This window comes from Lontra canadensis, unplaced genomic scaffold, assembly GCF_010015895.1.
Source record: "Lontra canadensis isolate GAN:19392208 unplaced genomic scaffold, GSC_riverotter_1.0 scaffold80, whole genome shotgun sequence".
Lineage (NCBI taxonomy): Eukaryota > Metazoa > Chordata > Mammalia > Carnivora > Mustelidae > Lontra > Lontra canadensis.
Genome location: NW_022631074.1, coordinates 6,016,055 through 6,038,295, shown reverse-complemented (window position 1 = coordinate 6,038,295; position 22,241 = coordinate 6,016,055). Strand labels below are relative to the sequence as shown.

The 22,241-nt window shown below is 35.9% G+C and overlaps 1 protein-coding gene across 1 annotated transcript in view; it reads left to right on the top strand.

Annotated features, from left to right (window-relative positions):
- Positions 1 to 21,455, top strand: part of PROS1 (protein S) — a 65,759-nt gene extending 44,304 nt beyond the window's left edge. The window contains exons 9-15 of the mRNA XM_032882234.1: positions 919 to 1,034; positions 4,236 to 4,425; positions 9,285 to 9,452; positions 10,718 to 10,886; positions 14,386 to 14,534; positions 16,635 to 16,860; positions 20,162 to 21,455. Coding sequence (XP_032738125.1) covers positions 919 to 1,034; positions 4,236 to 4,425; positions 9,285 to 9,452; positions 10,718 to 10,886; positions 14,386 to 14,534; positions 16,635 to 16,860; positions 20,162 to 20,322 — 1,179 coding nt within the window. The 3' untranslated portion in view covers positions 20,323 to 21,455. The remainder of the gene's footprint in view (positions 1 to 918; positions 1,035 to 4,235; positions 4,426 to 9,284; positions 9,453 to 10,717; positions 10,887 to 14,385; positions 14,535 to 16,634; positions 16,861 to 20,161) is intronic.
- The last annotated feature ends 786 nt before the right edge of the window (positions 21,456 to 22,241 follow it).

The following is a 22,241-nucleotide window of genomic DNA, read 5'->3' as shown; positions in this document are numbered from 1 at the left end:
GCCTAGGACAGAACTCAGAGAATTATTAACTCTCTTGCTCCCCTCTACTCCCTGGAGTGGGAACATAGCTTCTTTGGCTTTTACGCAGATGTGAGGTGAAATATAGAACATGAGTAAATAGGGCTGAGCAAGAAGACAGCAGAAATGGAGTCTTTCTAAAATAGAGTCTCTCGAGCTTCCCTACCTCACCTTCGTTATCTAGATGATACATTTTTGCTCAGAAAATTTTTCTTTTTTTAAAAGCAAGCAGGCCCTGTCTTTTTTTTTTTTTTTTTTTTTAAGATTTTATTTATTTATTTGACAGAGATCACAAACAGGCAGGGAGGCAGGCAGAGAGAGGAAGGGAAGCAGGCTCCCTGCTGAGCAGAGAGTCCGATGTGGGGCTCGATCCCAGGACCCTGGGATCATGACTGGAGCCAAAGGCAGAGGCTTTAACCCACTGAACCACCCAGGTGCCCCAGAAAATTTTTCTTAATAAATGAATGAATGAATATATGAGGTGCTACTTATTGGTATACTAATTTTTCCATGATTTCTGACTCCAAAATTTTTTTCTAATGTAATTCTTAGAAAGTATCAGAGCTGCAGTTAATTAGGAGATATGTGTTGTTACTAGAAGAAAAAGGTTGTGTTTCGGGCTGAGATTTGCAAAGGAAATAGTAAGGACAAAAATACAAGCCACATACATTGTGCAAGACTTTTTAAAAACATGTGTTCTGAGAAGTTATACTGATGGACTATATAAGGAAGTAAAAGATGTTGCTTTATTACCAAGGGTGTTCTTAATTTAATTAACATATCAGAGAGGATACATTTGACAAGACCATTAGGAAACAGAGAAAGGAATGCCTAACCTGACACAAACAGCAAGCAATAACCTATGCATTTTGTTTCTTTGTTTTGTTTCCTTTTTCTCAGGCTGTTCCAGTGTGCCTTCCTTTGAACCTTGACAAAAATTATGAATTACTTTACTTGGCAGAGCAATTTGTAGGCGTGGCTTTATATTTAAAATTTCGTTTGCCGGAAATCACCAGGTGAGGTACCAATGTCAGTGATAATCTCTAGAGGTAAACAGGTAAAGACAGAAGTTTAGTGACCAAAAAAGGTTTGAAATGTATGTAATTGCGTTTCCAATTAGATAATTTAGGGATATTATCAATCAGGTGATTTGAGGAGCCCTAAAGTTGATTTACCCCTTCACACATGTTTATTGTCATGCTAGAAATCATTTGGGTCATTCTAGGCTGACCTTCCCCAGTGATCATTTTACCTTAATACATCCTTCTTCCTTTTCTAGTGAATACGTAGTACTAAGAAGTTGGGAAAGTAGATTTAATATATTTGAGAAATTTCCATTCTTCTTCATATGTGTTATAAAAACTAAGTAATGAGAAAGTACTCAAAGTATTGCTTTTAGAATATAGTTATATTCATAATTATTAAAGAAAATTCATAAGATAACTTAGGTAGTATTTTAAAGAAACATATCACATGATTTTAATTGACTGAGTACCTTTTCTGTTATTCCTACAGTTAGGTTGCTTGTAGGAAAAGAATAGTTGCTTGTACTTTAGGGTCATGATTCTACTTTAATTACCAAATTTTCTCAGAGTCATACATAGTTGGAGCTAGAAAAAAGAAATTGGAATTTTGTTGGAAAAGTGGAAAGGAAGTGTATTTGTGACTGATTTATAGAATCCATATTTTAAAATATTTTAATTACATAAGCATGCCTACATACAATTTAATTCATTAGATATATGAATGATTATTCATAAAATAATTCAACTAAATTCATAGACATCGCATCATTAAGTAACTTTGAACTATATTCCAAAAGTCACTGATAGAGTTGTGCTCCTTCAGTACTCTTATCCACCAGGACTCGATTTTCCCTTTTAACATCTCAGAGCAAATAATATTGTCTAGTGACAGAGACTGGAAACAACATTTCCTTTGCAAAAAGAATAATGAGGTTGAGAGAGAAAAAGGTTAATTTTTGCATAGTTAGGCATGTTCAGGGTGATTCAGTTCTGACAACTCACAACAGTTTGAGCTCTAACATTGGATCAAATAGGCCAAATAATGATTTTTTTTTCAATATTTATTTGTTCCTTATTTACTTAGTTTAAGCTTTTTATTGAAGTATATATACATATACAGAAATACACACGTACCTTAAGTGTACAGCTTAATGAATTTTTTATAAACTGCCACCTGGTAAGTAAGCAACACAAAGAATTGTCAGTGCTTTGTTGCTTTTCTCCCCTGCTTTTTGCAAATTCCTTCAGCTCTGTTTTCAATGATCAAATATTTATCCTATCCTAAAGTTAACAAATTCACTCATCCTTTTCATTCTACAAAATTTCAGAAAAAGAATGAATTGTTCCCCAATGTTTGCTGATATATTCCAGACATAAAGATACATAACACAACTCTTTGTATTACTGGGTTAGCATGATTTTGCAGAGAGGGAGATTATCTCCATAATAGGATCAACTTCTGGAAGATCCTGAGCATACACAGATTTGGGTTTTGACAGAATAATACATGTTTAGCATCAGCAAAATGTGGTGGTTATGAAAGAGAATAGAGGTCCTTTTCCTAAGCAAAGAATATAAAATAAAAAAATAATCTTAGTTTAGTCAATTACTACTACCTTGTTATCTGTCCAACATACTTTACTCCACATGACCTCTTTTAAATACTTCTTTGGAATTCTAGAGATTAAAAAATTCATTTTATGAGCCTTTCTTTGTTCCATTTGAAGTTAGAAGTTGTATATGGTGCCCCTACTACTAGTAGTGGGAGGTAAGGATTCTTTCTTACCTTACTTGGCTATTATCTGAAGTCCTAACTTTTTAATGTAAATTACCTTTATTTTAACTTAACTCAAGTGACTAATAGTTATACAAAAATTTTTTCTATTCCTTATTTATCTTTTTTCAGTCATTTTGTTTTTTATTTTTATTTTTATTTTTATTTTTTTAAGATTAAAAAAAATTATTTGACACAACGAGAGAGAGAGAGAGGTCACAAGCAGGCAGAGAGGGAGGCAGAGATAGAGGGGGAAGCAGGCTCCCTGCTGAGGTCACATTTTCAGTCATTTTGATTTTCTGGTTTCTTGGAAATGTTAATGCTGATTCTCATTATGGTGTCGTTAAGGCACTAATCAGTGCATGTTATTTTTTAATCCAGCATTTCTAACATCTTTCTTCCCCTGTAATAGCTGCGTATATATCTAGGGTCTTAATTGTAACAGTCATTGCCAGAGCTCAGATATCCCCAAGCACATGGCTAGACTACATCTTTTAAGCTGTCCTCCCATATGCTCTAGTACAGTGACTTAAACAGTTAAGAGTTTTGGAGAGCTTTTGAAATCAGGCTCACAGATATATCTTAAAGTTTTTACTTTACCTTTCTTACCACATATGAAGGCTTAATTATGTTTGCAGTCATCTAGGTACTGTCTCTCTCTTTTTTTTTTTTTTTTAATTTATTTATTTGACAGAGATCACAAGTAGGCAGAGAGGCAGGCAGAGAGAGAGGAGAAAGCAGGCTCCCCTCTGAGCAGAGAGCCTGATGCGGGGCTCGATCTCAGGACCCTGGGATCATGACCTGAGCCGAAGGCAGAGGCTTTAACCCACTGAGCCACCCAGGCACCCCTAGGTACTGTCTTGTATGTCTCTGTGAGTGATTCCTTCCTGACATATATGAAGTCACAGGGAAAACGGGCCTTTTGATGCATAAACCCATCGTGAAATTGTAACATCTTTTACTAGTCACTTATGGACACAGCAAAAAAAAAAAAAAAAAGGAATCTTAATGTCATAGTGTCAGATTATATAGTGTATAAGAAGCTCCAGGAGAGATATAATATATCTAGTATTTGTATGTGTATGAATTCCAATATTTAAAAAAGGGCCTTCAAAACAAAAAAAATATGAAATGCAATCCAAATGCAATGCAAAAAAATATGAAAAATTACCAAAGCATCTGTTCATGGGGGAAAAAGACTCTAAGAATAAGCAAGAAAATATAATAACTTGATATTAAACACACATGGAACCAGAGATAACACATGAACAGTCTAATTCTGCCCTACTCTTTTTTTAATTCCAGGAAAGAAAGAGTTGGCTCTCTCAACATACTGCTGTTTTCTAGTATAAGAGAAGGAATAGTATATTGAGCTTTCCATATTTCTCTATTAAGGCTTTCTCTTTTCCATTATTTAGATTTTCAGCCAATTTTGATTTGCGGACCTATGATTCAGAAGGTGTTATCCTGTATGCAGAATCTCTTGACCACTCAGCTTGGTTCCTGATTGCACTTCGTGATGGAAAGATTGAAATTCAGTTTAAGAATGAATTTACAACCAAAATCACATCTGGAGGCAAAGTTATTAATAATGGTCATTGGAATACGGTAGGTTTTGCAGATTTCACAAAGAATGTCTCTACTTTGACACAGTTTGTTTAACATCATTAATAACTTATTTTTATACTGATACCAAATCTGAATGGAGCCGGATTTATTTGATGTTCTATGAAGCATATCCCATGCACTGTATGTCCTTGAAACAGCCTCTGAGAAATGATAACCTCACATAATATTTGAAACAGTATTAAAAACGGTATGAAATTATTTTCAGTTCTTTGCTTGGACTACTTTATCTTTGACTTTTTACCTTTTTTAGTGGCTGTTGTTGGTGTCTCTCCTATAGGTTAGGGGTTTTTAGCAGGCATAATGGCTTATGCAGACACCGCTGATCAAGGACAGCCATATTGAATAGCCACCCATATTTTTAAATGAAAGAGAAATACACGTAGTGACATAGAAATACATGTAGAAAGAGTAATACATATAGTAATTAACTCAATTTTAAATATTAGAATATAGATACATAATCAATTTGTACAAACAGTATATACTAGCTAGTATAGTAGTACCAAGTAGAGTGCTTAAAATGAGCATTTTTACATAATCCCTAAAAGTGAGACTAAAAGGGAATTTTTCATGAGGGCATTACTCCTAGTCTCTAATGGGGAGAATTCTTTTCTGCAAAGGAGTCATTGCTACTTTCAGCAGCTGATAATTGAGAGATCAGCTTCCCCTTAGAATGTGGTACCCCGGGGCACCTGGGTGGCTCAGTGGTTAAAGCCTCTGCCTTCAGCTCAGGTCATGATCTCAGGGTTCTGGGATTGAGCCCCACATCGGGCTCTCTGCTCTGTGGGGAGCCTACTTCCTCCTCTCTCTCTGCCTGCCTCTCTGCCTACTTGTGATCTTTGTCTGTCAAATAAATAAATAAAATCTTAAAAAAAAAAAAAAGAATGTGGTACCCAAAAGAGACACTTTCTATGCCTGTGGGATCTGCCAGGAGGTGCATGTTGAGAAGACATGTGAGGTCATCACTAAATTATTTCATTTTTTTATTTACTCACTCATGCACTCATTTATTCCACGAGCTTTTAGTGAGCCCTTTTCAAATGCTAAGTTCCTGCATTCAAGGTTGTAGAACTCTGGCTAGAGATTTTCCTTGCTCTTGGACTTCCTTAGTACCTCACAATTTAATAGCTTGTGTTGCCTTATGCGCTAATGCAATGGGATGTGAAATTGTTACACTACAGGTAGTAATAAAGTACAGTTGGGCACAGATGTGTTTTACCAAAATTGGGGCTATTCGTCCTGCGACAGCCATAGATTCTGGACTTTCACCAGAATACAGTCTGCACAAGATCAGATGCAATTGTCAGAGAGATCACTAACGTTCTCTGGCTTCTCTCAAGGTTCTCTCTACTGTATATAGCTTTGCCACTACAGCTTTGGTTTACTCCATCTGTGTGCATACATCTTGATGCGTACAGCTGTGCCTCCCGTGTACTGAAGAATACGTTTTATTGCCTGATGTCCCCAAATCACCTATCTAAAAATCACTAAGATCACTTTTCAGCAAAATAGAGCCAACACAATTTTTTCTGATTAATTGATACAAATTGAAAATATTATCTGTTTGACAGAGAACTTGGATACATTCTAGGTAATACAGAATATATATAAAGAAGGTAAATGTTTATCTGTGAGGCGAACATCTTGAGTTGCAGGTAGTGTTTACTAATGAATTATCTATGAAGGGTATTTGAAAGGCAGGATCTGGGCTGGATAGAAGGCAGCTACTCAGTTCTCCACATTTTGTTGTGGTTATGATCCTTATTAAAAGAAACTGTTATTTAATGATGTGCCCATATTTTGATTAACATTTCCCTTTATAAACTGAACGCAACTTGACAGGAGAAATTTAAGAACAATAAAAAAGTCACAGAAAAACTTTAATATGGTAAATTTGATGCTGGCTCTTTAAAAAAATTCTCAATTTGATATTTTAACAATTTATGAATGTTCACCCCCACCGTATAAATGGGATTTTTTTCTTCATATCTTTCATGTAAAAAATTACTGCGACTGTTTTTACCATTTTATAATTTTGATGGCTTATTAATAGACTATACCATTTCAGATGAATTTATGCAGCTATAGAAATTATCTCAAATAGCTATGTATTTTAAGTAAATATTTTAAATGACAAAGTTAAGTTAAATTAATCTATAAACTGGACTATTCACTTCATAGCAGTTTTTCACTAATTTTAAATAATTTTAAAATTTCAAATAAAATACTTTAAAAATAAGCAATTAAAATGTAGAATTGTTCTGTAATTCAGATAAATAGAATGTGTGTACTTATTAAGTACTTAAAATGGTAATTATAAACCACAGAAATAAATATTGCTCTATTATAAGTCATTATTATATCTCATATTGGGGTATGATTCTAATATGGGTGGGAAATCTGTAACTTGGATCACAGTTTTATTCACTCAGTAGAATATTTATTGAGCACTTTATGTGCTATTCCTTTGGGTGGTGAGGCTACAACAGTGTGTAAATCAAAATCACTGGTCTCACGGAGCTTGCGTACTAGGGGTGAGGGGTAAACCACCAACTGCATGAACAAACTGATACGTCAGATAGTGGTTAGTGCTAGGAGGAAGAAACAAAAACAACCAGGCAAGAGAGAGTGATGGTGAGTGTGTATGTGGAATCAGGAAAGCCATCCCCGATGAGATTACATCTGACTAGAGACCAGGGCATAAATCATGAGAAATCTCTGGGGAAGATGATTCTGTGCCATGTGAACAGCAAATACAGAGCATGAGGCAAGAGGATGTGATTGTTGTATTTGAGGAACAACACAAAGGTCAGTGTAGATGCAGTTGAGTATGGGAGAGAGAGAGGGGCAGAGAATGAGGTTAGAAATGTGCTCTGGAACAAGACCAGATAGGGTCATGGGGACTATAGTGAGAACTTGGAGTTTATGCTAAGTTGAAAGACCTTGGATGATTGTGAGAAGTGACATGATTTAATTTGCACGTATCTTAAAAGGCAGTTTGTATCACGACATGATGGTTTTGTGGAAACTAGATAGTAGAGAGTAAGAATGGGACAGATTATGGGGTCATGAGACCATTGCAGTAACTCAGTGGGGAGAAGATGGCATCACTGACTACAGTGTTGGTAGGTGATGATAAGTGGTCAGATGCTGGATATACTTTTAAGGTCCAGCCTTCAATTTATTTTTTTTTATTTTTAAATTTTTTAAAAAGATTTATTTATTTGACAGAGATCACAAGTAGGCAGAGAGGCAGGCAGAGAGAGAGAGAGAGGAGGAAGCAGGCTCCCTGCCGAGCAGAGAGCCCGATGCGGGGCCCAATGCGGAACTCGATCCCAGGCCCCTGATATCATGACCTGAGCCAAAGGCAGAGGCTTAACCCACTAACCACCCAGGCGCCCCCCAGCCTTCAATTTAAGATAGATAAAAACTTCTGAATATTCAGCATAAAGAATATCCTGTAAGGATGTTCAGAGGGTTTGCAGGATATCAAATATTTTATTACTTATTTTGCATGACTTTCCTACATATTACAGGGTGTCCAGCATCTTGCAGCATCCCCATACGTCCTACTCATTGTGACAACTAAAAGTACCACCCCTATCCCTAAGTTTTCCAAATACCCTAGAGTGGTCCAGTACACCCCCATTGAAACATATTTGCATGACTAGAGGGAAAAGGTGAAGAGTGCTGAGCTCAGGTGTAGAATAAATATTGAGAGGAGAGGAGGAGCCAGTAAAGGAAGCTGAGAGGGAGTGATAAGAATGTGGAGATGCAAATGAGACTGAGGTTCTAGAGGCTGACTGAACATCTTTCAAGGAGGGAATAGTCATTCAAGTAAAATGATGCCAGTTGGCTGTATTAAGGACAGTGTACTGACTAACTGTAATCATGACCAAAGTCATTTTACTTCAGAGCACAGTTTTCCCCTTCCTGTAGTGGTGCTTTCATAGGCCTGCTCTTTTGCTTCCATCACTGATTAGTAAAAGAAGAGTTTGCGTTTTGAGCTCTACAGTTTTGCATGAGGAAGTGTCAGCAGTTGTTCTTCGAATGGCCTTTTGGGGAGATTTTTAAATTATTATTATTATTGTTGTTTACCATCACTTTCAACCTTTTTTAAAAAGCCAGACTCCTTTCAGGGCACCTGGGTGGCTCAGCCCGTTAAACGTCTGACTCTTGATCTCAGGTCAGGGTTTGACCTCAGGGTCATGAGTTCAAGCCCCACGTTGGGCTCCATCCTGGGCATGAAGCCTACTTAAAAACAAAAAACAAAACAGAACTACTTTCAAAATTGGAAAAACCCAATTTAATTTTATGTATTATACTTCTTTATGATCTCAATTACTTTTGAATTTTGAAATAAAGTATAATTTGTGTGTAATGAACAGAATACTGGAGGTACTGATTTCTCAATATTAAGAATTTATGTCCATTATTGATTCCATATGTATACTTTCAGACAATTGTAAAATAAGAAAACTTAAAAGTTTTCTAAGATTTTGTAAAGTGACTCGATTAAAAGAAACTTAATTTTATGACACTGGATTTGAATTATGTATATTATGATTGGATGTTTAAAATTAAAAGAACAATATTGTGTGGGTTTTTTTTTTACTTTGAAATATGGGGTTCATTTAATTTTCCATCAAGAATTACCACTTTAAAACACATATTTGCCACCTTATATCAAATGGATTACAACAAATTAATAATTAAACTAAAATGATTACTTTGAAAAATTATTTACCAGAATAATAACAGGATTTTTCAATCTTAGCGTTTCAGATGATATGCAGTGATGTTTGATGGTTTGATAATTTTTGTCTTTTTAATTGTAGGTCTCTGTGGAAGAACTAGAACACAGCATTAGTGTAAAAATAGCTAAAGAAGCTGTAATGAATATAAATAAACCCGAAAGCCTTTTTAAGCTTACAAGTGGATTTCTAGAAACTAAAGTATATTTTGCAGGATTACCTCGGAAAGCGGAGAATACTCTCGTTAGACCGGTAATGATCCAAGTTTCTATCATTCATCATGGATGAATTACTCTTGTCCGTAATAGATTTGAAGATGTGTTTTTCTGAGAGTCAAAAGAAGTGATTTTGTTGAACATACCAACTGTGACAACTTAAATTGAACAAGGAAAAATAACATAGTGATCCTTGAAATTATATTAAGGAAATAAGAAAATAAATGTAGTGTTTTTGAGTCCATTTAAGTCCCCAGCATTACTCATGGGGAAGTAGATTTTTCTTTCAGTTCTCAAGCATCAGTTCAGTTTTAACATGATAACTGTGCATATTTAGCTACTACAAATGTAAATACATGTATTTGAGTCCAAAAATACAACATTTTGTAGAAGCCCGTCAAAGAATTTTCTTACGTCTATTTTAGGACTTAAATTTGGGAGATAAAATAGCATATGATGCTGGAACTTTAAAAAAAAAATCTTTGCTGGGAGTTTAACTTCATCCTATCATAAATTGAAGTTATATATAATAGATGATTTTCTGAATATGATGTTTGTCTAATAACTGTGGAATAGGTTTCACGAAGGAGACTAATCACTGTCCTTGAAGAGTCTTAAAAATTTCATTTAAGTCATGGGCCTGTCAATTATACTTGCTGATTTAACTTAAATATTTACCATTTAATATCCATCTTTTACTCATGGCAATTCACACTTACCTTAACTTTTGAAAGATTCCTGCAGTATGATATAAAACCTGAATTAGTTAACTCATGTCAGAGTGACTGCATCTGTTCTTTGAAATTGATAAATCAAGACATTTTAAAAGTAAAATAAATTATTCAAAAACTATTTATAAAATGGCTACTATGGGTCTTGAGTCTGGCTGGTTGCTTTGAGGAGACTTTTGTTCTTGAAGAGGTTCAGTGTCTGATGGCAAAACAAACCTATATATAAATGCAATTAAAGTAAGCACCCCCACAGCTAGAACCATATATGGAACTTGAGAGCAGAAAAGTTATTTCTGGATGATAGAGGCAGGTAGGGCTTGAGGGGCTAGAAATCATTAGGATCGCAGTGGAGGTCTGTGATGGCAAAAACTCACAGTAACTGAAAAAGACTGCCCATCTGAAGGACACCTTAAAAAATTAGATAATATTCAAAATATGTAAAGTATTTTAAAATGTCATCAAAGAAAGGTTTTCCCTCTAAATGAAAACTGCATCTGTAATCAATTAAGCCATGTAGGAGTCTGACTTTTTAAAGTTTAAGATACACTCGACCTATATTTTAATTTGTTAGATTAACCCTCGTCTAGATGGATGTATACGAAGCTGGAATTTGATGGGTCAGGGAGCTTCGGGAATAAAGGAAATCATTCAAGAAAAACAAAATAAGCATTGCCTTGTTACTGTGGAGAAGGGTTCCTACTATCCTGGTTCTGGAGTTGCTCAGTTTAGCATAGAATACAGTAAGTAATTTCTCATTTTACCTCTCTTTTCTCATTAATGACTAAATTTATTAATTGACAAATGTTGTATTTCCTTCGGTAAACATTATTGAATACTTAACTATGTGCCAGGCATAGCGTACGCTTATTCATGTTGTTGTATGTTTTTTATTCAATTTTTGCAGTATGTTGGGAGGGAAGGAAGTAGAATATGCTTATGTTATTACTTAAAGATTACTTAAAAAAAAAGGTTATTGGTACCTAACTTGATTAATTGCAAGTAAATTCAATTAACCTGTTTTAAAGTTCACCAATTTCTCAGCTATGTTGAGTTTACTGCTTACTGCTTCAAAAGGATTCATTTTCATTACCAGAATGTAATGATTGTTTAGTTGATTGTTTCTTAAAATGTCCAACCCTTCCTTGAAGTTTCCTATCTGTGATTAGATGTTGTCCACGTTTTCTACTTGAGCCTTCAACTTACTAATCATAATTATTTTAAATTCTCTATCTGATAGGTCCAATATCAATGTCATGTTGATTGCTTTGTCTCTTGACCATGTGTTATTTTTCCTTGTTTCCTTTGGTATTGAATGATTTTTGGTTTAAAAGGTAAGCATCTTGTGTAGAACAGTAGAGACAGATAAATAATACATAAGTCTGGAGATAAGCATATTTCTGCTTTTGATAGGCCTTTTATAAACTGGTTGAATCAGTCTAGTTAAGAGTTGAGCTGCTTAAGCTTTCTGGTCTCCATGAGTACCCTTCAAATTCCTTTATTATTACCTTGTGCTTAGGGCAGTGACTGGTTTGCCAGAGGGTTTTTCTTAATAGTTCATCTATCATTAGCTTTAGGTGTTCTGTTTATGATACGCCTCAACAAAGTGTTTCTGCATGGTCTTGCTTTACCTCAAAGGAATGCTGTTGTTACTTGACATTTGCTAGCATGGTGGCAAGGTCTGGGGATTCAGTTTTGGGCAAGTGTTGTATCCCTGGGTTCCAGGGGTGTGAACTTTTCATTGTCCCTCTCCCAACTACCTGTGGGGGAGATATCTAATGATCAAGACTCCAGATCCTTCTCCATGGTAAATGGCTTTTGGTTGGTTTGTTGTTGTTGTTGTTGTTGTTTCCCAGTTTCCTTTCCCTAACCTGTAGATGTAATGGGTCTTTGCATGTGTTCTAATGGTGGCAGTGTTTGTTGCCTTTTCCCCATTGCTGTAAGGCTTTTGTTGCATAGAGAAGACAAAGAAGGAATGGACATACATCTTTATACCTTTATGTGAGTAATTCTGTAGGAGAGAATCTTAGATTATGTCTATCAAAGGTTATGCAAATGTATAGTTCCTACTGCTCAGTTAGATTCTCTTCCAAAGATGTCTTACCAATTTATACTCCTACCAACAGAGTAAGAAAGTGTATGCTTGAGATTTGTTTCCAGTCTGAGAGTTGAAAAATTAAATCTTCTAATTTTAAATATTATTGTCCCAATTTCTACTGAATTTAAATATCTCTCCATATGTTTATTAGCTATTTTTATATCTTGATTCTCTTATTAGGTTCTTTGTCTTTTTCTGTTTAGGAGTTCATGATTTGAGCTACTAATACTTTGTATTATAAATTTAGTGTACTGATACCTCTGCTTTAAGGAAAAATTATATTTTAAATGTGTTTATTTGCAGTCTAAAAAAAGTATTACTACAGTTTTAAAGAAGAATCTTCCACTAGTACTTTTTGTGTCCCTAACATAAAGTAATGGAATGTTTTTAACTTTAGTTCTGTTCTGTATGAGAAGGACTTAAAAAAAAAATATTTCAATTGAGATTGATGACTGAATATAAGAAAAAACTAGACCCACAATAATTTGTTCAAAAGAAAAACTCTGAAACGAAAATGAAAATAAGAGTTCTATTGTATCTGAAAAAAATCATAATTAGTTATTTCATAGATAACTTGAAAGAGACCTACTTTTGAATTAATATTTAATGTTACATTATAATTTCTCTACACTTGCGTATTTTAGTCTGAGTTTGTTAATATAGTAAATTTACTTATTTCAAAATGATTATTTTATTTATATATATGTATGTGTATATATATACACATATATATTTATATGTATATATAATAAAATGATATTTTATTATATATTTATATGTATATAAAATAAAATTTTATATATGTATATATATCATTTTTTCCCCTCTCCTGGGTGGGAATTAAATTATTATGAATGGGGATGCCTGGGTGGCTCAGTCAGTTAAGTGTCTGTCTTTGGCTTAGGTCATGATCCCAGGGTCCTGCGATCTGAGTCCCACATCGTGCTCCTTGCTCAGCAGGGAGCCTACTTTTCCATCTACCTGCCACTCTCTCTCTCTGAGAAATAAATAAAATCTTTTAAAAAGGATTATAAATGAACACTGTAATAGCATTAGATGTGGCTAAATGGAAGATCATCTTGTCAAGGGGAGATTATTTTCTCCATTCACATTCACTTTTTCAAAGCCTACAAGTGGTATTTGAGCTATTGTTTTATATTCATATTAAATAAGGAAGGCTTCACTCAAAGTGTGAATTAGTATTTCTTTAAAGATTTTATTTATTTATTTATTTGAGAGGTACAGAAAAGCATGAGTGGAGGAGGGGCAGAGAAAGAGGGAGAGAGTGACAAGCAGACTCCCCGCCAAATGGGGATCCTGATGCAGGGCTGGATTCCAGGATCCTGAGATCATGAGCTGAACCAAAGTCCGATGCTTAATTGACTGAGCTACCCAGGTGCCCTAATCTTTTTAGGAATTAAACTATTTTGGAAACACATCAATTCAACTATTTGTTGAGTGACTACTGTGGAAAACAAAGTGGTCCTAGAGCCAAGTAGGGCTTGCACTGTAGCGGGATACACAATTAACCTTGTAATGATAAAAAAAAATTAACTATTATGACGGCAGAATTGCAGAAGAGTTCTTGTTAGAATTTTAGAGTTAACTGTTGATTTCAGAGTACATCTCTACTATCAAACTAACTCTCCTATTTATATAAATCATACTTTTCTTTCCCACTGCTTTGAACTGACCCCTTTATGGATGAGGAATGGTAGGGTGGTGATGGCAGCCACACCCAAATGTTCCCTCAGAAACATTACAATAAATTTGTTGAATTTCCTTCTAAGTGTGTATTCTAAAATCTGACCATCTGAGATTAGACTGGTGGTGGAGATGGAGGCAGAAAGAATACCTATAAAAGAACACAGGAGAAATTCCTAATATTCTGAAACACCACATCTAGAATTTTATTCTAGGAAGACCAGAAGGCTAGGGCTCCATTTATGTGTTCCTTGCCTGCATTTAAAAAAATGGTTCTTGTTTTTAGATTTTTGCCCAGGTTTTATAGGACACTGAGGAAGGAGAATGAAAATCTTCAGTTTTCCACAAAAATGGCTTTGAGTATGAGTAAGGTTGTAATAATTCCTCCTGGCATACTTTAGGAGTATACTGATCCTGCTTCTGTGTGATTGTTTTAACAGGTAATCTGTCCAATGTTGAGGACTGGCAAGTAAATGTGTCCTTGAGCATTCGCCCATCCACGGGTACTGGTGTTATGTTTGCCTTGGTTTCTGGCAGCACCGTGCCCTTTGCCTTGTCCTTGGTAGACTCTGCCTCTGAAAAGCTTCAGGTAACTTCCCTAAACTTTTGTGATTCTCATTTTTTTTTTTAATCTGTAAATGATGATTAAATGAGATAGCATGTCAAGTTAGCACCGTGTCTAGCCCATCGATAAGGACTCAGAAAATGTCCATTATTATTACTTTTTGCTGGTTTATTTCCAAGGTCTGATCCAGGAAGCAGAGAGGGGAGAAAAATTGAAAAGCCCGTTACTGTTCATCCAACAGCCAAGATCAGGCAGACTCACACACAGGCTGCCTGGAGCCTTCCCAGGGTGCATAGAGATCCACCTTTATTTAAATCCTTGAAATATTATGGGAGTCATGGTCTGTACTAACAAAATAAAAGTGAGTCTGATTAAAATTCAGTCTCAGCTATTCTGTGTCTAATTATAATGTTTTGTGTTCTCTGGCAGTCTTAATCTTTTCTCCCATGAATAAATTAGGAAGGACTGGAGAAAACTAAAACCAGTCCACCTGGCTTCTTGCTGGCAACTGTAATTTGAAAATAGGAGGAAGAACAGGAAAAGACTCTAGGATAAAAGGAAACAGGAGCATTATCAGAAGATCTGTATTATTCAGCCTTCTACTTGAGACTAATAGTTCTGACCATGTGTCATCCACACTGGATTCCAACAAGTTATGGCCAGAAGCTTGTGTTTGTGCCAAGGTTAGCTTGGATGTTCTCTGTAGCTTTTAGACAGAAGGATGTAATTGAGTGATGTCTGTAGCAATAAAAAGGTGTGTTGTTTTCAGCTTAATGATGATGGCAAGGAGTGTCTCGTGGTTAAGCATAAGCCACCTAAGGAGATCTTGCCCAGTTTTCAGCTCCAATTTACCACAGGAACTCGCTACATTTAGATTCCAGCTTTTTGTTTGCTTTTTTTTTTTTTTTAAACAAAATGGAAATCCTGTCTTCAGCACTATATCCCTCCAGTAGAGGAGATTAATGCATGCCATGTCTTTGTTATTTATTTTATCTTTTCTGTGTTTGAGTCCATGACTCCTTTTTTTTTTTCTCGTGTCAGATTGCCTTCTCAAGATCTGTGTACAATATTTCATAACATAATTCCACATACTGTTGATCATTCTGGAACCATTTTAAGATTATTAGTGAGTTCAAGGATATGGATAGGTAACAGTGACAGATTTCCTCAAATAACTGGTATTTGCAACGTATAGGCTTGGATTCCTAAGTAAATACTTCAGACTATCTTTCTACCATCTCATAACACCCATGTTCCTAGTTTTGTTTTGTTTTTTTTTTAAGATTTTATTTATTTATTTGAGAGAGAGAACAAGAACAAGCAGGGGTGGGGAGGGGCAGTGAGGGGGGAAGTAGGCTCCCCTGCTGCCTGCCGCCGCAACCCTGAGCAGGGAGCCAGACGTGGGGCTCTACCCTAGGACCCTTAGAACATGACCTGATCCGAAGGCAGATGCTTAACTGCCTCAAAAATGTCCATTATTATTACTTTTTGCTGGCTTATTTCCAAGGTCTGATCCAGGAGCTACCCAGGTGCCCCTTGATTTTATTCTTTTTACATTTCCTCTATCCACATGTTAAGTTATATGCATAAATCACTGTCAACAAGTTGAGTGATTTTGTGTCTCAGCGGTTTGAAAAGTTCAGCAAAACAAATACATTTTCTCTTTTAAATATCTTCTGGTAAATACTCTGTAACTTACTGCTGGTGATCCCTGGCTTTCCTCTCTCAGGACTTTTCCCCTCATTTTGTCCCAAGTCTTACAGGATTGCTTGTGTGGCACACAGAAACCTTTCAGTCTTGCTGGCATGTGCTTACTCAAGCATTTGAAATTTTCCAAGCCCTTTCCCCAACAAAGAGTGATTCAACTCCTTCATTTTTCACATGTAAGTTTTGAAGGCTCACAAACAGAAAAATAGTGCTTAAGACTGTACTTTAGGTTCCCATCTTTGGTAAAACAACTTGGTATACTGAAATTTCAGAAACCACTGTCCATTTGTATCTTAGCTGGACCTGAAATTTGTAAAACTAATGTATTTTTTAAAATTATGATGTAACTCAAAAGTCCCTCTTAAGTGGCAATACCATAAATACTTGCTTATATTGAATCTTTGCTCTGTTTTTCAGGATATCCTGGTATCCGTTGAAAATACGGTAATGTATCAGATGGAGGCCGTAAGTCTGTGTTCCAGTCAACCATTCCATCTGGAATTGAGAGTCAACAGAAGCAATCTAGAGCTGTTCACTCCACTTAAAAAAGACACTATCTCCTCTGAAAACCTTCAAAGACAATTGGCCATTTTGGATGAAGCAATGAAAGGGACAGTGACCACTTACCTGGGTGGTCTTCCAGGTAGCTTCATACTTTTTTCTTTTTCTTTTTTCTTCAAAATTTTCTTTAAAAAGCTTTAAAAAGTATCTTTTTAATCAAATTGATACTATTTTAAATATGTAATCTTAGTAAAAGGAAGACAAAATTCCAGTATCCATTTATCTTTTCCTGAGGGTTTATATTGATGTTTTATTGGTATATTTTGCTTATTTATTTATTTAAGATTTTGTTTATTTATTTGACAGAGAGAGAGATCACAAGTAGGCAGAGAGGTAGGCAGAGAGAGAGGGAGGGAAGCAGATTTTCTGCTGAGCAGAGAGCCCAGTGCGGGGCTCGATCCTAGGACTCCGAGATCATGACCTGAGCCGAAGGCAGCGGCTTTAACCCACTGAGCCACCCAGGTGTCCCTGTTTATTTATTTCTTAATGGTGAACTAAAACTTAACCAACTTTTGTTGAATCTGGCTATCCTAGTCAGAAAGAAAGAAAAGTATGAATTGCTTTCGGAGCCTAAAAATGGGGACTTGGCCTGGTCATGCAGGCCAGTAATGAGCTTTCTGAAGAAAAGGCTAAGATACAGATATGGTAAATTGAAGGATTAAATTTAACCAAGTGGTTGGGTGGGAATTGGAATTAATATGCAAGTAAAAAAAAGGTCTATGTGTGGGCAAAATCGGGGGTGGATACACTTGAGGAATATATAGAAGACGCTCAAACACTTTGAGCAAGGGAGATGGTAGTGAGGCTGAGAACTGGGTGCATGGGGGGTGGCGGGTTGTAGACCTGGTTTGGGGTCATGACTCTTGTTACAAGAGCCATGGAAGTCTTTAAAAAAGTTGGGGTGCCTGGGTGGCTCAGTCGGTTAAGCATCTGCTTTTGGCTCAGGTCATGATCCCAGGTCCTTGGATTGAGCCCCACATTGGGCTCTCTGCTCAGCAGAAAGTCTGCTTCTCCCTCTGCATTCTCTCTCTATTTTTCCCTCTCTCTCTTTCAAATAAGTAGATAAAATCTTTAATAAAAAAATTTAGACAGAGAAAGGGTGTATCAATATTGTCATTTTAAATACCCACCCTATGTGATGGATGGAGATGGACAGGCGGGCGACAAAAGTGGATGAGATGAGCTGTGGGCTGCTGAAGTAGCCCAGATGGAGAAGCAGTAACAGTAACAGAGGCAACAACTCCGCTACCATCAATCAGTGTGTAATAAACAGTCTGGCATTGTTCAGAGTGCTTCAGAGGGATTGACTTATTTAATATCCAAAACAGACCTGTGAGGCAGGTGCTATTATTATCCCCATGTCACACATGAGGAAGCTGCTGGACTAGGATGATGGCAGTGAAGGTGGGACACAGTGGTTAGATGGGAGCCATATGTGAGAAACAACATTAATAGGATTTAAGGACTGAAAGGCAGGTATCAGGATCTCTTTCTTAGATATCCAGCATGAGCAATTACATGGGTAGAGATTCCATTTACCATAAGATAGGGAGAACCGGAGGAAAAGCCCATGCATCTCCAATTAATAGTGGAAAATATGAAATTGGTGTCAACATTTTACTTTAAGTGGCAAAAATTGAGGCAGAAAATTTTTGAGAAATATTTCAAATACCATTTGCAGGTTATTCTTGTAAGGAAAATTCTGAGTTTGATGTCTGGACTTCTAGGAACCTTTATTTATTTATTTTTAAAGATTTATTTATTTATTTGACAGACAGAGATCACAAGTAGGCAGAGAGGCAGGCAGAGAGAGAGGAGGAAGCAGACTCCCTGCTGAGCAGACAGCCCTATGTGGGGCTCAATCCCAGGACGCTGGGATCATGACCGGAGCCGAAGGCAGAGGCTTTAACCCACTGAGCCACCCAGGTGCCCCAGGAATCTTTATTTTCTTACTTTTAATTGCTCAGGGGCTTCATATTTCATATATGAAAATTTTATCTGGGTTTTTGTGGAACAGAAGTAAGGATACTCAAAGTTATGGATAGATAGATAAATAGATAAGTTAGCGTGGTTAATTATTAGAAAGTTACTTAAGTTACTGTGGTTACTTATTAGAAGCATAATTATAGTTCAAAGGAATGAATTCTATATTGAAATCCACCTACTACCTTATTTGCAAATTAGTTGAGTGCCACTTTAGTAAATCAGACAAACAATAAAAGAGTTGAAAAGAAGTAAAGCTATCAAATATTCATGGCTCCCGGACTTTGGCACCAGCACTGAAGATGACTTCAGGCAAGATGGATTTAGAGAAAGAGTGAGGAAAACTGAGGAGAACCGACAATTGAGATATTAGGAGTGTAAACAATGGGATAGGTAAATTACCAGTTGATATGCAAAATAAACATATTCAGTCGCGTGTTATGAATTAAAAATCAGGGGAAATTGATGATTCTGAGGATTTTTATAATAGTGGCATAACCCTGATGCTCAGCCAGACTTGAAAGGGTTTCATAAAAAATGCTGTGAGCCCCTAGAAAAGTATAGACTTTATTCACTGCATTGGCAAATTAAAGGTGGAAAATTTGAACTGTATGTTTTTTGCATAAGGTACTAAGAAAGAAGAATAAAGGCTGAAAAATGTCCGTTGGGAACTAAATTCATGGGGGTGGAGTGCCAAAAAAAGAAGCAAGTGGAGAGATGGATGTTATTAAGATGAACCATAGTTCTTAGGAATTCAAGGGTGTTACCCAAGTATTAAGTCTGATGGGGAGAATGAAAGTGTCAAAATGCCCAAAGGCTCTAAACTAGTCACTGAAACATTGTTAAAATTATTTTTTTGAACACCAAACAGTATATAAAATGAATTCCCTATCATGACCTGCCATTGCAGGCTCAGCAAGAAGCTGTTTTTGGGAAAATAGAGAAATCTCTTTTATTCCAGCAGTAATAAAAGAGATGAATTTATCATGGCATTTTAAAAAGATTTCCACATAGCTATAGTTTGGAGTTGAAAAAAAATGATTTAACAATGCTTAAATTGTTGCTCAAATTTAAAAAGAAGATAATAAAGTAGAACATCACAGGTAAGAATATGCTCTTTTTAATTCTTTTTGAAGTGTGTTTATCTATCTTAGGTTTGAATGAGACTAATTGTGTTTATGAAATCAGAGGAACTCATGATATGCTGAATCCAGTGCCAAGCACAATACCTTATATACATAGGAGTCACTTAATATAAATTTATTGAATAATCACATTATTGATTTTTCCTTTATGATTAGAATTTGGTTGGATATGGGAAGTCTGAGTAGTTTCTCTAATTATAAGCAAACAAGATGCCAGAAGTCTTGGGCTAATATTTTAATATTCTATTTTTACAGATATTCCATTCAATGCCACACCAGTGAATGCCTTTTATAATGGCTGTATGGAAGTGAACATTAATGGTGTCCAGTTGGATCTGGATGAAGCCGTTTCTAAGCATAATGATATTAGAGCTCACTCATGTCCAACAGTTTCAAACAACACGAAGAATTCTTAAGGCTTCTTTCCTGTGCTGATAATATATTTTTCCTGTGTGTAATTATACTTATGTTTCAATAATAGCTGAAGGGCTTTACCTGTAATGTTCAGACCTTGATTATTTTATGGTACTTTGACTTTCCTGGAATTTTAAAAAAGGTCCTTTTTCCAGAAGAACAAGATCCTCTGATGGTACAAATCACATTTAAGAATTCTTACCTCTGTTGCTGCCTAGAAATTAAATAATGAATTACATAAACATTTCTAATTTGAATTTTTTGCACAAATCACATTTCCTCATTTTTATGTTTGTCAAAGTAAAATTTAATTTTATCACCATGAGCTAGTGCTGAAATAAATATCTGTGTTTTTTGGAAGGCAAGGACGTAAACTCAAACAAAAGTGCATGTGACTAAATACTATTGATCATAGCAGATACTCTTTTTATTTATTTTTGTTTTTCCCTAATGAGGGCAGAAGGAGAGACAGTGCCTATTAAGAAAGAATTGAGTGGAAGGCTTTAAAGCTTTACCCCAAAAACAGTTCTTCAGGGGGATTTTCACTTAGCTTTGCATTTGAACCAGTAGCTTTCTTGAATTACAAAACAAGTGGGACATATTTTCATGGAAACAAATGAATCTTGCTGGTTAGTAATTGGATTTTATGAGGATGAGATACTAGATTGTGCTGGAATGGGTGTAGAAACATGGGATGGGGACAGTCCTTAAGTTTGGCTGTGGGTTACTCAAGCTCGAGATTAGAAAAGGCAGAACCTAAGATGGAAAGAACAAATGATAGAATGAATAACATGGAATTGCATAGTGTTCCTTGAGTCCAACTTTAAGTACTAGACCAAATTGCCAGATGTGATTGTTGAAGGACAAAAAGAACTCTGAAAGCTAGAACAGGTATAATGAAAGGATAACCACAGAGGGACATAGTTAATGTTGTTTCTTTGGAGTAAGGAGGTTAAGGGTGCCACGTACTTGTTGGTAATGCCTTCCAAGTGGCAGTTTTATCACTGCCAGACCTACCAGTCATGTTAGGTATGGCTCAGGTGTTTCATTAGTAGTTTTAGAAAATAAACTTTTTTTTCTACTATAGATAATTTATATCATGTAAAACAATAAACTGGAGTGTAATGCAAACATTTATGTGAATAATATCTATATTTTGTCAACTATTTGAACGGAACATAAAATCATACAGCATCCATGAAAGTCTTCCTGCAGCACAGTGGCTCTTTAGTTGAAAGATATAAAGGTTAAATACATGATCAGAAGCTATGGTTGAGTTATAGACTGGAGCTCAGAAAGGGAAGAAAAGCAAAGGTGATAATGTATTGAGTGTTTGACACCTGCCCAGAATTGTGCTAGTTCATCTTACTCGATGTAATCTTTCTCCCAATTTACCACCATGTACTGTGGGTGATGAATTTCAGCAAGCAACTATTGACAATTGCACTGATGTAAAATAGCAAAAAAGTAGAAAAACTGAAAGCCTATGAAAAGGAAAAAAAAAAAGAAAGGAAATGAGGGAAAAATGAATTTTCTTCGGGGAGGAGTTCTGTGATTCTTGTTTAATTATGCCCAGATACAAAGACAACTATAGGGATCAATTCTACACTTTCCATCAGAAATAGAAAACTTTCAACATGCAGTGATCTTCAAAGAAGGTCCAGAGACCCATTTATAAATTTCATCTCTGTTCGATATGCATGTACGTATGACTTAGCAAGGTGAGAGGGGAGGTGTTTCTTACGACGAGAGTCAATCTGGCAATGATCTTACACATGGGCTACTTGCTGTACCTGGCTTCAGGATTTCCCAGAGAATTTACATTTGAAAATCTGATCTTCTGCTGTGGAACAAGAGAAACCCTCTTTTCTGCTAAAGGTTTAAATGGGGGAGTCTAAAATCTCATTTTGTAACTAGTCTT